The 15,770-nt window shown below is 34.0% G+C and overlaps 1 protein-coding gene and 1 long non-coding RNA gene across 10 annotated transcripts; one reads left to right on the top strand and one right to left on the bottom strand.

Moving 5' to 3' along the window:
• Nucleotides 1–103: 103 nt before the first annotated feature.
• Nucleotides 104–6,773, top strand: LOC125205263. Of its 9 annotated transcripts, XR_007173734.1 has the most exons (7): nt 128–222; nt 603–811; nt 2,562–3,550; nt 4,278–4,928; nt 5,287–5,770; nt 6,001–6,425; nt 6,522–6,773. It is a non-coding gene; the product is annotated as an uncharacterized LOC125205263 (long non-coding RNA). The 9 variants fall into 9 exon arrangements; XR_007173727.1 differs by lacking the exon at nt 6,522–6,773 and having other exon boundaries at nt 104–222; nt 593–811; nt 6,001–6,520; XR_007173733.1 differs by lacking the exon at nt 6,522–6,773 and having other exon boundaries at nt 2,565–3,550; nt 6,001–6,520.
• On the bottom strand, nt 6,630–11,766 carry LOC125205262 (fatty acid amide hydrolase-like). Its single transcript, XM_048104091.1, has 19 exons — nt 11,628–11,766; nt 11,250–11,359; nt 9,647–9,707; nt 9,154–9,462; nt 8,996–9,073; nt 8,778–8,925; nt 8,581–8,693; nt 8,437–8,512; nt 8,266–8,337; nt 8,155–8,200; nt 8,007–8,081; nt 7,859–7,939; nt 7,678–7,781; nt 7,511–7,603; nt 7,350–7,418; nt 7,216–7,280; nt 7,078–7,139; nt 6,891–6,986; nt 6,630–6,783 (listed from the first exon to the last, which is right to left on the bottom strand). The coding sequence occupies exons 1-19, from the start codon at nt 11,725–11,727 to the stop codon at nt 6,721–6,723; spliced, it is 1,821 nt and encodes a 606-aa protein (XP_047960048.1). The 5' UTR covers nt 11,728–11,766; the 3' UTR covers nt 6,630–6,720.
• Nucleotides 11,767–15,770: the final 4,004 nt, after the last annotated feature.

Below are 15,770 nucleotides of genomic sequence, written 5' to 3'. Positions count from 1 at the left end.
ACAAATCACCGAAATATCCTCACCTCTTAAAATAAGAAATTTAACTTTTTATATTTAAATTAATTTAATTATCTAAATTAACTGACGTTGGAGCATATTAAATTAAATTGAGAAAAGATAAGAACAATAAACCCTAGCGAGCTTCCACGGCCGACCACTCCACCATCTGCGAAATCGGAAAACCACTCACGCTCAGCCGAAACCACCATAATCAATTCCTTGGTAAGACTATTTTCAGATGAAAGTGATTGTTTGATGAACGAATTATACTACTCCTACTATTTTGAAATATCGCAAGAGGTGTTTGATTAAATGCCAACATTAAACTTTTTTAGTGTGGATGGAGTTTTTATGTGGGGCGATTGACACAATTAAGGCACGCATGCAAATCCAAGATATGTAGGGTAATAGTACAAGATATTTTGATTTCTCTAAATCAAATTAGTTGGGTTGTTGCTTTTAGAATCCAAATAGTAGTTAGTGTCGTTTGGTTGTTGCTTTCATCTTCTATGGTTTATTTGATAAATTTTTAGAGTTGAAATGTGTCATCTTATATACTCATATTAGAGATAAAAGTGTAATCGTTGGATAGGCTTATACAGAGGTATTGCTCCTGGAGTAATGGGATCTCTTGCCACTCACTTTGGAGTCCACAAAGAATTTCACGAGCCAGGCATTGAGTATCATGCCAGTGGATCGCCTCCACGGCCTTTTCTCTGGCCTCTGGTCCTATCCAAATTACGCCTGCTGCTGTCGTGAAACTGCGATGTAGGCTGCTCATGTTGGAAACTTTAATTACTTGCTCGTTCAGGTTGGTCTGTTCCTTTAGTGTGTATTCTTCCATTTCCTATATTTGGTACACATGATCACATTAAGCAATGCCAGTGACTATTGTGATGAAAAATAGTTTCTAGGCAGATGTCATTAGCTGTAATCTTACTATAGTTGGATCTTTATGGCTCGGGGTAGCGCCTTGTAGTGCTGCCTGAGCCTTTTTTATATTTTAAAACATAAGGGAAAACGACGTCGTTTGGTCTTTAAATATTTTCCTATTTTGCTATATCATCAAAATGGCAATAAAATGTAGCCTCTATATTTCTATTTAAACCTAAAGCCAAAATGACAAAGTTTTCTATTTTTATATTTAGATAATCGCAAACTGCTTTACCAGACTTTTATACTCTATTAAAACATAAGGACAGAACGATATTATTTTGTACTTTCGGTTTTTTTTATGTCATCAAAATAGCCACCCACCGCTTTGGCCTTTATATATTTTTTTTATATCAGAAGGACTCAAAACGCTTTCGTTAATTCCGTTCATCGAAACATATACACTTTTGTACCAAATATGGAACTAAAACCTAAAACTTTGTAACTGGAAGAAAACTCAAGACTAGAAAGCTCTCTAATAATTAAACTCCATCTCTTTACCTTCAATTAAATAACCTTAAAATATTGAATTAGTAGGCTTCTCCTAGCAGTTCGCCGATAGCCTAATGCATACACCAAAAAATTGAATTTGTTTGGAGTGAGAACTCTATTCATTCAATAATATTCCTTTCAAAGCGCATTATCATCTTTGTCAAGATCGATTTGTGCAGATATTTTGTATGTTCAGCGCATTTCGGTGCATATATTTATCCATTTAGTGCATATGAAATTATTTAATAATCAATAAGTAATGTCTTCAAATCGAGAAATCATATTATTCTCAAAGATGTCATGGAATTTCCGGAGAAAGTAGGTGAATGATTTCAAGATTAAAGTAGCAAAGCCAGTTTCAAAAACAATCGTAGAATTTAATCATTTCTATGTTAATTAGTGTCTAGAAATAAAACCGAGATTAGAGTTTAATGTTAGTAGATCTTGTAATAGTATCATAACTCACATTTGGTTAGTGGTGCGATATAAATTGCACCATCACGCATGAAAAGCGATACACCGTCTCTTCTCATATTCAGGGAGATTCTTTGGAGAGATAGAGAGACTGATAGCTCAGAAAATAACATAAAAAGAGGGTGTGTGTTTTAGCGTGTTTGAGCAATCACTTTTCAATTCACACCATTTTGTGAGTGTCCTTTTTACTTTATTAGCATTTCAACTCTGTCCAAGCTTTTTTTATCTTTTTGAACCTTAGACCAAAACAATACCGTTTACATTCAGCGCATATCAGTGCATATATTTATCCATTTTGTGCATATCAGTGCTTATATTTTTCACTTTAGTGCATATATAATTATTTTATAATCAATAAATCACGTCTCCAAGTTGAGAAACCAGATCATTCTCAAAGATGTCATGGAATTGCTGTAGATAGTAGGTGAAAGATATCAAGATTAAAGTAGCAATGCCAGTTTCCAAAACAATAGAATTCAATAATTTCTGGTTAATAAGTGTCTAGAAATAAAACTGAGATTGTAATTTTATGTTAGTAGATCTTGTTTTAGTATCATAACTCAATGAGTGTGGACATGATTTGGATTTTATTAAAAATTTGCATCAAACCATAACTTTGTAATGGCTGTCTAATTAGCTATGGTTTTTGTGGCATCAATCAGAAGGAGTCGAATCTACACCGCTATGCAAAGTATGCGGAAGGGACAAAGAGTGCAAAGTATGCAGAAGGGACAAACAGTGTCGATTCTGCAGCGACGATTGGCTCAGCTTCTCACATTGTGAGAAGATTTACACAGGCCACAGCGAGTGCCGCAAATACCCAAAGGTAGAAGGGGCAAACGCAAACGAAATTGCCCCAACTCTAAAGGAGGAGCAATGGGAGAGTTTGTCATGGTGGGGAGGCGGAAGGGCTTCACGCAAGCTCTTCTTTTGGAAGGAAGGTCTTGCATCTCCCCTGTCTTCTAATGCCGCCAGAGAATGTCTAGAGCTTCTCCTACTCAGTATCTTTCAGTTTGCTAGCTTGGTTGCGCACTTGAGGTCATAAGAAGATTGGAGGGGTGAAATATCCGGACGGCACGGAATACGCCAAGAGGACCAATAGAAGGCGTCATTTCCAAGTCTTTTTATAGCATGAAACTCCGATTGAGGCCGCTCACATTGGAAGATTGAAGTATTTGCTCCTTCACGTTGGTCTATTTCCTTCACTGTGTATTCATCAATTTCCTATATGTAGTATACATATTAAAGATTATCTAGGCAGAGGCCGTTGGAGATTGTACTATTAGGCGATGCCATTCAAAGTGTGCGGTCTAAGAGCATGAGCAACTAGGAGTACTAGCAGTAGTAGTGAACTTTGCACAAAGATTGCACACAGTATTGCAAAGAGTGGTGTCTTACACAGAGTCGTTAAGGTGGTTGAAGCAGAGGCGTTCAAGGTGGAGGTGGACAAGAGGGGGCGGAGATGAAGAAATCGATTCCACACCAAAAACCTGAGAAATTGATTTGAATTTAAACGAAGAGGCCGAGGAAGCCAGCACGAGCGCCGCAAAGACAATGAGATGGTTCGATGTGAAGGAGGATCGATTCGAGAAGCTTCTCCCTTCTTCCATGACTCCATGTTGTTGTTTGATGATATCCATTTTGCACTCAGGTTGGTCTAGTTCCTTTACTGTATTGTCATCAATTTCCTATGCAAAAAATCACATTAGGAAATGCCATTAAAGTTGGTATAGTTCATTTACTGTGTATTCATCAATTTCCTATTTTGTTATGCAAAAAATCACATTAGGCAATCCCATTAAAGTTGGTATAGTTCATTTACTGTGTATTCATCAATTTCCTATTTTGTTATGCACAAAAATCACATTAGGCAATGCCATTGAAGTTTGTGCTCTTAAAGAGTTGGCATTGCATTGAGGGTTGGATTTTTGTGGCCTGGTAAGCGCAATGGCTAAACTGCGTTCCTTTGGAGATATAAAACTAAAAGGCTTTTGGCTTTAGGTGTAAATGAGTTTTAGCTTTAAATAGAAAATTGAAGTAAATAAAGTAGTTTAATTGGAGCGAGAACTTTGTTTGATTTCATATATGTCTTCTAAGAAACTATCCATCAATATTATTCCTTTCAGAGCACATTATCATGCTTTTATTTTGAAGTTTAGTTGGTGCAATTTTTTTGTACATTCAGACATTTAGTGCATATTAGTTTATATATTTATCCATTTACTGCATATCAGTGCATATACTTTACACTTTAGTGCATATAAGTGCAGTGAGCAGTCAGTTCTACCATTCTTATTTTTAAAACAATTTTATTTGAACAGTATATTATATGTGTAAAAGTCAAGTCTTCAAAGCAAGTAATCATATAATTTTGAAAGGATTGAAGGAATAGCTGAAGAATGGTCAGTAGGCTACTCATGCCGGAGAGTCAGAGCTGGAACTCGAGATATTTCAGTTGCAAAGTATTGAAGAAGAGGGGTTGGAGGCGATGGTGGTAGTATGGTGGAGGAGTGTTTGAATGAGTTTGTAGTTGATGGGAATGGTGATGAGTGCTATCTGGATAAAGCAAAGAAGAAGGTTGGAGATGAAGAAATCGATTCCACACCAAAAACCAGAGAAATTGATTTGAAACAATGAGATGGTTCGATTTGAACATCGAATTGTAGGAGGATCAATTCGAGGAGCAGTTGTCAGGGATGGTGGTTAATGACAAGGGGAAGGCCATCAATGAAGAAGAGGATGACGATTGACGACTGCATGATTGTACTATTATACAATGCCATTCAAGATTGTGTTGTCTAAGAGCATGAACAACTAGGAGTACTATTAGTGCACTTCACTAGCACAAAGATTGTACACAGTCTTACACAAAGTGGTTAACGTGGTTGAATCAAAGGCATTCATGGCGGATGTAGGCATGAGGGGGAGGAGACGATGAAATCGATTCCACACCAAAAACCGGAGAAATTGATCTGAATCTGGATTTAAACGAAGATGTTGGGGAAGCCAACACGAGCGCCATGAGAACGGTGAGGTTAGCTTTAAATATAAAATTGAATCATATAAATGCGTTTATTTGGAGCAGAACTTTGTTTGATTGCATATAATATCTTCTTAGAATCTATTATCAATATTATTCCTTTTAAAGCAGATTATCATGTTTTCATTTTGAAGATTAGTTAGTGCAAATTTTTTATCCATTCAATGCATATTAAGTTTATATATTTATCCATTTAGTGCATATCAGCGCATATTCTTTACACTTTAGTGCATATAAGCGCAGTGTGCAATCAGTTACTTCTACCATTCTTATTTTTAAAACATTTTTATTTGAACATTATGTGTAAGCATCTAGTCTTCAAAGCAAGAAATCATTATTTTTCAAAGGTGCCATGGAATTGCTGGAGAATGGACAATAGAAGCATTGAAGAATAGGGGTGGAGGCAATGGTGGTAGTATGGTGGACTGAGGCCATGCTTGGTATGATGGAATGGAATGGAGGTTGGAATAGAATGAAGATAGGAATGAAATATCAATTTCCTTGGATTTCCTTTGCATTTTCATCCATTCACTCATTCATTCCATCACACCAAGCAAATGAATAGAATGGAAGTAGGAATCACATTCCATTCCACCATTCCATTCCATCATACCAAGTAGCCCCCGAGTGTTTGAATGTGTTTGTTGTTGATGGAATGGCGATGATTGCTATCTAGATAAGCAAAGAAGAAGGGCGGAGACGAAGAAATCGATTCCACACCAAAAACCAGAGAAATTGATTTGCAACAATGAGATGGCACGACTTGAACATCACATTGAAGGAGGATCAATTCGAGGAGCAGTTGTCAGCAATGGTGGTCGACAATAAAGGGTAGGCCGCCATTGAAGAAGACTACTACAACTGCTGTGGTTACATGTTGGCGTAAAATGTGTCTTTTTTACAGATTCCCTATTATATAGTAGTACTATTATATTTCGAAGAATATATCTATATAGGTATAGATGCAAATAAAAACCACTTATTGTGATAAATGTGAGAATGTTTGCACTGCACAACATTGCACTGACTTGCACTGAATTGTGTGTCACTTGTTTTCTAAGGAGTTGGCCTCAAGATGGTCTGCTGAAGACAACCAACAAGTCAGCAGAACAGATCACAGGGAGCCGTTGACGGTGATCTCAAACAAGCATGTTGCGTTTTCTTGTTCAAATCTATCAAATCTCAGATGTGTGAGTGGTGCTTTCGTTGCAAGGTTCCTGATTTAGAAAGGGTTTGATTGTTCATAACAAGCAAGTGTTCGAGCATATGAGACTTTCTCAAACCGTGCTTTAGGTATCATGACAGGGAATAAATAGTAGGACAAACCATCCTATTGATATCGTATGGCATGGTATTTTGATGAAGGATCGCCTCCAAGGCCTTTTATCTGGCCCTTGCTCAGATCGAAGTTAATTATTCCGACTTCAGCGTAAAACTGTGTTGGAGGCTGCTCATATTGGACACTCGCAAGTGTTTACTCATTCAGGTAGGGTCTATTTCCACCACTGTACATTCCTCAGTTTCCTATATTTGGTATACATATGTGTGATCACATTAGGCAATGTCATTGAAAATTCTACAGTTAAACTGTTTATAGGCAGAGGTCATTGAGCCACTAGTAAATACTATGAATCCATATGACAATTTTCTCTCCAACAATTCTCTGACAAGTGCGAGAAGCTTCCAGCGATGGTTCGCAATGCTGAGATGGTATTATTGCATCATGTTTAGTACGCAGAACAGTTACTACATTATTGTTTGTTACACAAACTTGACAAAGTTTACTCCTTAGCCAGCATGTCATAAAACACCTCTGGCTTCTTGCATCCTGATATACATAGTGCCTGCACAGAATCAAAGACCCAACTTTTACAAATATAAATTTAAACTATGTTTTTTTAACTGCTACCCTTTAATATATACTATAACAATTGGTGTAAAAAACACTTACTTGCATAGCAGATGCAATGTAAATCAACAAAGACTCTGACCATGGCTTCCCTATAAACTGCAGCCCTATTGGCAACCCACTTCTATCATAACCAACCTGCCATCAAAATATAAATGTCACAAAAATTCATTAATTTTGAATGAAATTTTGGCAAATTAATTAGAAAGGTGAGAAATTTGATGAGTACAGGAACAGTGACAGCAGGTAGTCCCAAAAAGTTTCCAGCTATCTGATATCGTACTAATGCAGCTGCAAATATTCCATGATCCATAATTAATAACCTTCTTTCACTACTAATTTAACAAAATACTATAAGATTTGATACCTCCATTTATGTAGTCTAGTTCACCGGTTTTCAAGGCGTCATCCTTTATTGTGTAAGCAGTCACACTGTAACCAAAATGTTATGTTAACTTTGACACGAGAAAGATAAACTAAGAGAGAGAATGAATTTTGTACCCAACGGTTGGAGTAACAATGACATCTGCTACAGAAAATATTTTCTCGTGGAATTGCAGCTGACGTCTCCTGCGTGATTATACAATGTATGAACTAATATGTTAAAATCGTCAGCTTGACATGATCGATAAAGCTCACACATGATAAGATGTTATTGTTACCGCATTTTCTGTGCATTCAGATACTCATTGCTGTCGAAGGAGTCGTATACAGCAAGGCCTACACGCACATCCCACCCGATCTCTTCCTTGTTCCTATTCCAATGAAATACTCTCTATTTTACTACTCCATATAGTTTGATTAGCAACAATTAAGTAAAAATACTCACACATTTTGAAGGTAGCTCTTGATTGAGTTACTACATTCTGATGCAATTGTTGTGTAATGTGATAACCGCATCACCTCTATCTCTGGTATCGTCACCTCTAGAGTCTTAACACAGCCAACTCCATCGAAGTTAGTCTCAAAAAAAGATGATGAAATAATAGAGATCAAATATAGTTAGTTACCTTCCATCCATACTTGTCGGATAATTTAGCAACCGCGTTGGAGCAACATTCTTTGATATCATCGGTGCAGTCATCGAACCACTAAAATCACCATATATAAACTCTGTTTTCTTCAAGAAAGAAAAACAAATATTGTATTGTGACAAACCTCTCCATATCTTGCAATCTTGATGTGATCAGACATATAGTTTGCAGACTTGAGCAAGGGCAGGCCTACTCTGGGCTGCACATGATGGTGTGATTTCATGAACGAAGAGATCGGAGAAGGAAGCAGAATAGATGCAAAAGGTACTAACCACTGCAGTAGTAGCGGACTCATCTGCTCCAGCAATGGCTGCATAACTGTAGGCTAAACATCTGTCAATGTTTTCTAGAGAAAAATGAGAGCAGAAATCCGTACAACTTACGCGACGAGCGCATCTTCAACTGTTGCTGCAAGAATCCCAACCATCCCTATTGTGTAGTTTATGGGAAGAACTCTGCAAATCATATTAAAGTAAATGATTCACTATTTTTATCCTTAACACTACTATTCCTCCAATCCTACCCTGATTGAAATAGGCACGGTGTGTGGTTACCCTTGATGAGGCACACGAGAAAAAGTCGGTTTGAAGCCAACCACGCCACAAAGAGCTGCAGGAAGCCTTACAGATCCTACCAAACAAGTAAGTGTGTAATAGAAAATTCTTGAAATTTTAGTCACTTTATATGAAAAATGGTACCTCCTCCATCAACACCAAGTGCGAGAGGGCATAATCCGGCTGCTACCACTGCAGCCGATCCACTCGAAGATCCTCCAGTAATCTTGCTTCTGTTATAAGGGTTTCTAGCAGCCCTGTAATCAATCACAACCACTTATATATCATGTATTTTTATTAGAGTTGATTGGAAGAGAAAATGCAGTGTCATATATATATACCCATAATGAGGATTGATGCCACTAATTCCAGCTCCAAGCTCATGCATATTTGTTTTGCCAAGTATTATGGCACCACATGATCGGAGACACTTTACACAGTACGCATCGTTTCTACATTCCCTCGCTTTCTGCATCCACTTTGTACCTCCTATATTTTTTTATCAGAACTTCAAAAATTGAACATAGCTAAAAAAAAGTCTGCCTAATTGATTAACAACCTGTAGTTGGATATGGCATACAATCGATCTCGTCTTTAACAGCTACTGGAACTCCATCTAACACGGATATCGCCTCTCCTACAGATCCTATACTATTAAGCAAAACTAGAAAAAATTTCATATAATTATTATTAATTACTTGTGCATGAATTCATCACCTCGTTGATGGCGAAGAGTTGATTCTGCAGCCTGACTAAGAATGTCGTCGATGCAGTAGTTGATGAAGAAGGACATATCCGATGATTCCTTTGCACAAGCTATGAATCTCTCTGCAACCTTTGTAGGAGTTGTCTCCCCAGATTTGTATGCCGTGGCATAGTCAAGAACCGTCCAACGATGGAAACTAGGTTGTGGAATCCTAGACTCTTGTTCGTCTTCGAATGATCCAAGACACTTTGCAGCTTCTTCAACTTTTTCTTGAGGTGTTGCATTGGGGTCTATGTATATTGTTTCCTTTTCCTCATCTCCTGTTTATATGACTAATTAAATTCTCATTTTTATAAGAGTTGTTGCCATCTAATTAAGTGAATTTAATTTTGTGTGCAAAATCAAAATACACTCAAAATTGAAGCATAATTAACCTTAATTTGTGTAAGAAGATGCAATCATTTCTATGTCATCTTAATTTGGAAAAGTGATTGTACATCTAACCTTGATGGGGATGCAAAGGAACAAAAAGTGGCTCTTCTTGTAACTCTGCAAACGAGACCAGCTGCGAAATGCAGCCATAATATTCAGACATATAGTATGTTACAAATTCCAATAATTATATTGTGAACATACATGATATATATCAAGATTAATATTTTCATAAAATTGACCAGAAATTAATAATATTACATTCATTATATTAATAAATACTCCTATAATACTTTTCTTTAATAGTACTAATATAAGAGCACTTAAATGAAGTAGGTATTAAACTTTTGTTTATACTTTATATTCATTTAATATAAGCTGTCAATTTCTCTTAATTTTATACTCCATTGTAGCCTATAGGGATTTTGAATAGTTAATAGTATTAATTGAGAATTAATATATATTAATTAAATCTATTTGTATTGCACGCCATATATAAAATTAATGACTGACAGTGGTAGGCCTACACATAAGCGAAACAAGGTGGTACAACAATCCCATTATGTGATATAGTGATAAATATGGATTTATTAATTTCTCTAAAAAGAAGACACTCTTTCGTCCCATTATTATGTACTATGGTCCATATCTTTGCTAAAAATTCTATTTCGCTATTAAATTTCATTCCACTATTAAATATTTCATATTAGTTTTGGATATCTACTACTATTAAATACTCACATTTCACTTTTATTATTTTTATCCCTTTTTTATATATACGGAGTATTTCTTAAAATTTGTGGTGAATTAAAGTGGAATATTAGTATATTTAGGAACAAATGGAGTATTTTGTATCAGAAGAAACATGGTTATGCATTTTAGAATTTGAATTATTGAAGATAAATGGATTGACATTCGAATAGTATTGAGAATTGAAGAACTAATTATAAAAAAAATCTTATTATACAATTAAACTTGATGGCTCATATAAAAACCAAATTGAGAATTTCAATTCAAGTACCAAATCGAAGGGACCGAATATTTGGGTACCGTTTTTCATGTTAGGTTTCAATAAACTCACCCATTAAGTGACTATAACTATATATATGAAAAAATATTGTTTGTTTCAACTCAATTAATGATTGTATATACCAATTTTATCATTCCAAACTAACTAATATAAGAGAGACTTGTAGAAAGGGACCTTGCTTGTATACGGCTTTACAGGTATCCCCTTTTCCACCAAATAAGTTAAACGCCCTTTTCACCTCCATACATCGGTTTTTACAATTGGCATTACTATAATTAATTACATTAAAAAAATAGGGTAAATTGTCCGAAAATAACAAAGTTAGATTAATCCTGCAACTTTAAAAAGGTAGTCAATTATATTTTTTAAAATTAAGTTGGTTTCGACTTCTAAAATCCATGATTTAGAAAAAAATAGTATGAAAATACTATTGAATAAGGCTAAAGTATCTTAATTTCCAAATCATACATATTCCCCTCCCCCAATCTAAATTAATGGGACAATTGTGAAAATGTTAAAATTATGATATCATCGACTATTTTTGAAACTTGTGGGATTGACTAAAATTTTATGATTTTTATGGTGACTTTGTCTAAAAAATAAGCTAACAAAAAAGTCAATAAGGAAATCAAGAAATTGAATTACCTTGTGAATTAGATTGTTCTTCTTGAGAAAGTAGAGTAACATGCCTCCCAAAATTGGAGACTCCAACAACCAAGCAAACACTTTCACCAAGAGACCAGCCATGCGAGGAGCTATATGCATATGTATGTATATCCATCAACAAATTTAATAGAAGAAAAAAAAAGATGAAAAAATATGAACCATATACAGATATACTGATTTTCCTACTCTTTGAGATCAATGCATGTAAGCATGCATGAAGTAAATATTGATAAATAATAATTATTGATAATATACATTATGTCTTGTTTCACATAAAATTGCTATGTTACTATTACATAAATTCCCTAAGCTTGTCTACTTCACACACACAATAGTATGAATTGAAACTTAGCTAACCTTTGACATTTGCTCGGAGATAAAACTCATCACTGTCGGGGCCGAGATCGATGTCGTCGGCAGCCTTGTAAACGACGCCGTTATCCTTGAAAATACCCATATATCCCTAGTTACTCAATTGATTTTGTAAGTGAGTGTATAAATAATGAAAATGTTTGTCAAGAACAAGAGCTATATATAGTGTGTTTTGATGGAAAAGAACGCACGTATATATATATACTACTATATAAATAAACAAATAGATAAATATAGATATATCAAGGAGAGAGAGATAGAGAGAGAAGAATTAGTAGCTGTGGGGGCGGAGATGGCAATGAAATGAAGAATAATAAGCTGGAGGTAAAGTGTGGCACATGCATATTAATGTGTGTGGGGGTGTTGAGAAAAAAGCACCATCAAATATACTAAATTCATGTTAAATGGTACCAAAATTTAAGTCAAGTAGTTATCCCCTCTCTCTAGAAATTACAATTCTACCTAACTTCAACATATATAGTGCTAAGTGACGTTAATAAGACAATTCTGTTCTAACTAATAAGTTGAGACTTAGAGTCATTTCGAGTACGCATTTATTAGTGCAGAGTGTCCAAGAGTCAATAAATTCATAATTTATGGCTCTAAAAAATTTAGGCTTGCATTTTTATTAGAAATAAAAGCTTACTATATAGTTGAAATATAAATTAATAGTGACATGGAAAATATATATTGTGACATAGACGACATGGAGATTTTATTTCTCCATGATGTCTCATTAATGACGTTTATGAATTCATAGTAAATTGGTGGAGTTGTTTTGGTTGAGAAGGTGTTGCCCATATCGTTTTAAATATAAGTATCAATAAATTACCTAGCAATATGAATAATCTATTTAATACTGCAATTATGATACTAGATTCTACTTTGACATTCAACCTTCTCACATTTACCCAGCTACAAATTGCACCGCTCACCTCCTTTTCGGGTAAAACTCATCTACTTCAAATTTTGTTGGCAACACCTAATTAATTAATATCCACTAAAACTTCCCATCATTTTACATTATTAAATGCTTTTAGTCATCCACGGCTAGAAAAGAAAAACATTAAAAACGAAACAATTAGGCGAAAGTAGGAAAAGGTAAAGTTAAATTGGTCGCATTTATCTATTCATTATTTATTTGATAGAATTATTATTTGTTACTATTATTTGATTTGAGATGTATATAAAAATAGATTAGCCTTTTCAAGTGAAGGTAATTAAGTTGCACACTTTTCTCGGTTCCGTTTCAGTTGTTTCCGTGTGTTGGTGAATAATTATGAAACGTAGATTGGGGTAAAGCCATTTTTTCTTTAGCACTTATTAATGCATTCATTATTTGAATAAACTATAGTATTTTTTTTATTTAATTAGTTATTTATCTTAAGTTAAAGTTCATACATCAGTAATTATTAATTAACCAACAAAAATATTTGCTTATATAGTTGCTTTAGTGTCCAAGACGATAACTTTAAACTTTTTTTTTTCATACTATAGAGTCTAGCTAGAAAGTAGTTTTAGAGAGATTAGTGACCATTGTGATTGTAGATTAATTATGTAAACCCATGTTGATTAATGCTAGCTAGCGTACTTAGTGATGTTAGTACTTCATTCATTAACTTTTCTGACCAAACAACTCCTTTGACTATCTTAAATGTCAATTAGTTGCGCAAAATAAAGTGTAAACCTATGTTAATTAATTTTATATTACATGTCTTATGTAGCATAAAATTTAAGTACGTCATTTTCAACTTTGCCTCTATAGTACACTTTAGAAAAATTAAAACTTTATTATTTTTCATTTAAATTTTAAAAGATTTGTAACATAATAGAATTTTAATATATATACTTCGTAACTTTAGTAACAATTACCTCTTTAATAGTAATTGATACATTTGGACGACCCAAATGCTTTTCACGCGGATCTTATATTTTGAGCAAACACCTTATTTGTTTTTAAAAACAAAAAATCAAATAGTCTTTTTCATGGAGTAAAAAGAAAAGACTCCCGCTGCAAGAAGCAAGCTAGCAAAAAAAATCCAAAAATAATATACTTTATTTACAAAAGCAAAGCAACAAACGGTCGATCTCTAAGAAGCATTAGCCACCAGCTAGCTACCTACAATCAATGCAACACCTAAAGCTATAAAAGTCAACAAGTAGTAACTTCGAACAAAAAAGAACAACACAAGCACTCGAGGTCGAGAAGACAGGATAAAAAAAACTACCCGAACAACCCGAGAAGAAAAGAGGAAGCAACATAAGATTAAAATTATCTTTTCATTAAATATGACTTGTACAATGGAAAAATGTGTGAATTCTAATAAAACAAAAATTAAAAGTAGAAAGACATGAAATAAATTTATCAAAATAAATTTAGTGAGTGTGATTTGTGATAATAGTACAATACCGGAATTGGCCAATCAATGCGTTCAAGTTTAAACTGTTGTATGTTAGGTGCTACTAATTTCTCAGCAAATAAAATTACTCTCCTCATGCTTATTGTAAAGTATAGTACTATAACTTTGTAATTTGAATTTAATTGAAAGCTATATTGTTACTTCAACGGGTTTCTCTACTTTCCATTCCATAAATGATTTCTCACTTCGATTATCTTGTGAAGAGATTAATTAGCCGAAGCTACACAAGCACTTTAGAATTACTATAATAAAATTAAATTTGACTCATAAGTTACTTAAACTTTATAATGTGAAAAAATAACAGAACAAGTATAGAAAGTTACGTTAATTAATACTCCATTATGATACTTATTCAAACACATATACACTAGAAAGTTTCTCATATTTAAAAATCAATATCTAATAGTATAAGCATCTTTCCCTTAACTATTTTTTATAAAAAAGAGGACGATGAGAATGCATATAACTATACAACTATACAAGTGCAGTCTTTCTGGTGGAAATAAAATTGGAAAGTACAGAAAGACACTTTTAAATAATAGTACTACTAATGTAGAAAGTAGTAATCTTGACATAAAAAATCAATTAGTCCAGAAGTTAGAAGGTGGGGTAGCTTCTGCTTTGATATCAACATCTAAAGAAAATGGGAGATTGATTGAGAACGAAGAGGAGAAGTTGGCACCTACGCTGACCACCTTTATTTATTTAACTTTCTTACGTTATACCGTAAATCCGTTCGGCCACGATTTGAAATCTCAGTTGAGTTCAACACAAATTAAGAAAAATAAAGAAAAGTAACTGAAAAAAATAATATAAGGTGAGTTCTAATTTATATATATTAATTTTATAATGAAATGTGTGAATCTACTTATCATTTACAATAATAAAAATAAAATGAGACTTTTATTAGTGAAAAGACTGGAATTGGAAAAGAAGACTGGAATTGAAAAAGGAGACTCTTATTTTCGGGCTCTCGGGAGGAGGGAGTATTAGACTATTAACCCTCACCACATCAATTAAAAATCCAAACTATAAAGTCATTTTCTGAAATTGTTTGTATAATTCAATTTACTTTGCGACTATTCGATTTGTTAAACAATAGTATTTCCTCCGTCCCAATAAATATGCAATATTTGGTTTTCGGCACAGGATTTTATGCAGTGGTGTTTTATGAGTTAATGAAGAGAGAGTAAAGTAAGAGAGAAGAAAAAGTAGAGAAAATGTTGTTTCCATTTTAGGAAACGTTTCACTTTTATTGGGACAACCTAAAAAGGAAAACGTTTCATTTCTAATGGGACAGAGGGAGAAGGGGTGATTGAGACTAATTATCACATGATTATCCATCCAGAATGAAGTTGTAAGATTCAGTCTCATGAACAACACACAATACATATTTAATCCCGAGATATAATCTTGCAAACTACGCTTAATTTTCATAAATTTATTTAAAAAATTCTTGAGTTGTATACACTCGAGGCTAATTTCTTGGATCATATATTTCAGGTAAAAATGTTAATTTATTTTATAATTTATTCAATACAATTTCTTAATATAGATTCTCTTGGATATATATATATATATATGCAGATCTTTTAATTTATGTTTTGGGCCTTGTTGTTGTTGGGCTAAATTAAAGTGATAAGCCCATCTGTTTTGGGCTAAAATGAAGTGGTAATATAGAATGAGAAATGGGTTGAACCGTAATAAC

The sequence above is a fragment of the Salvia hispanica genome, chromosome 2, assembly GCF_023119035.1.
Source record: "Salvia hispanica cultivar TCC Black 2014 chromosome 2, UniMelb_Shisp_WGS_1.0, whole genome shotgun sequence".
NCBI lineage: Eukaryota > Viridiplantae > Streptophyta > Magnoliopsida > Lamiales > Lamiaceae > Salvia > Salvia hispanica.
Note: the sequence above shows the minus strand (reverse complement) of the source record. Positions and strands in the feature narration are given on the sequence as shown.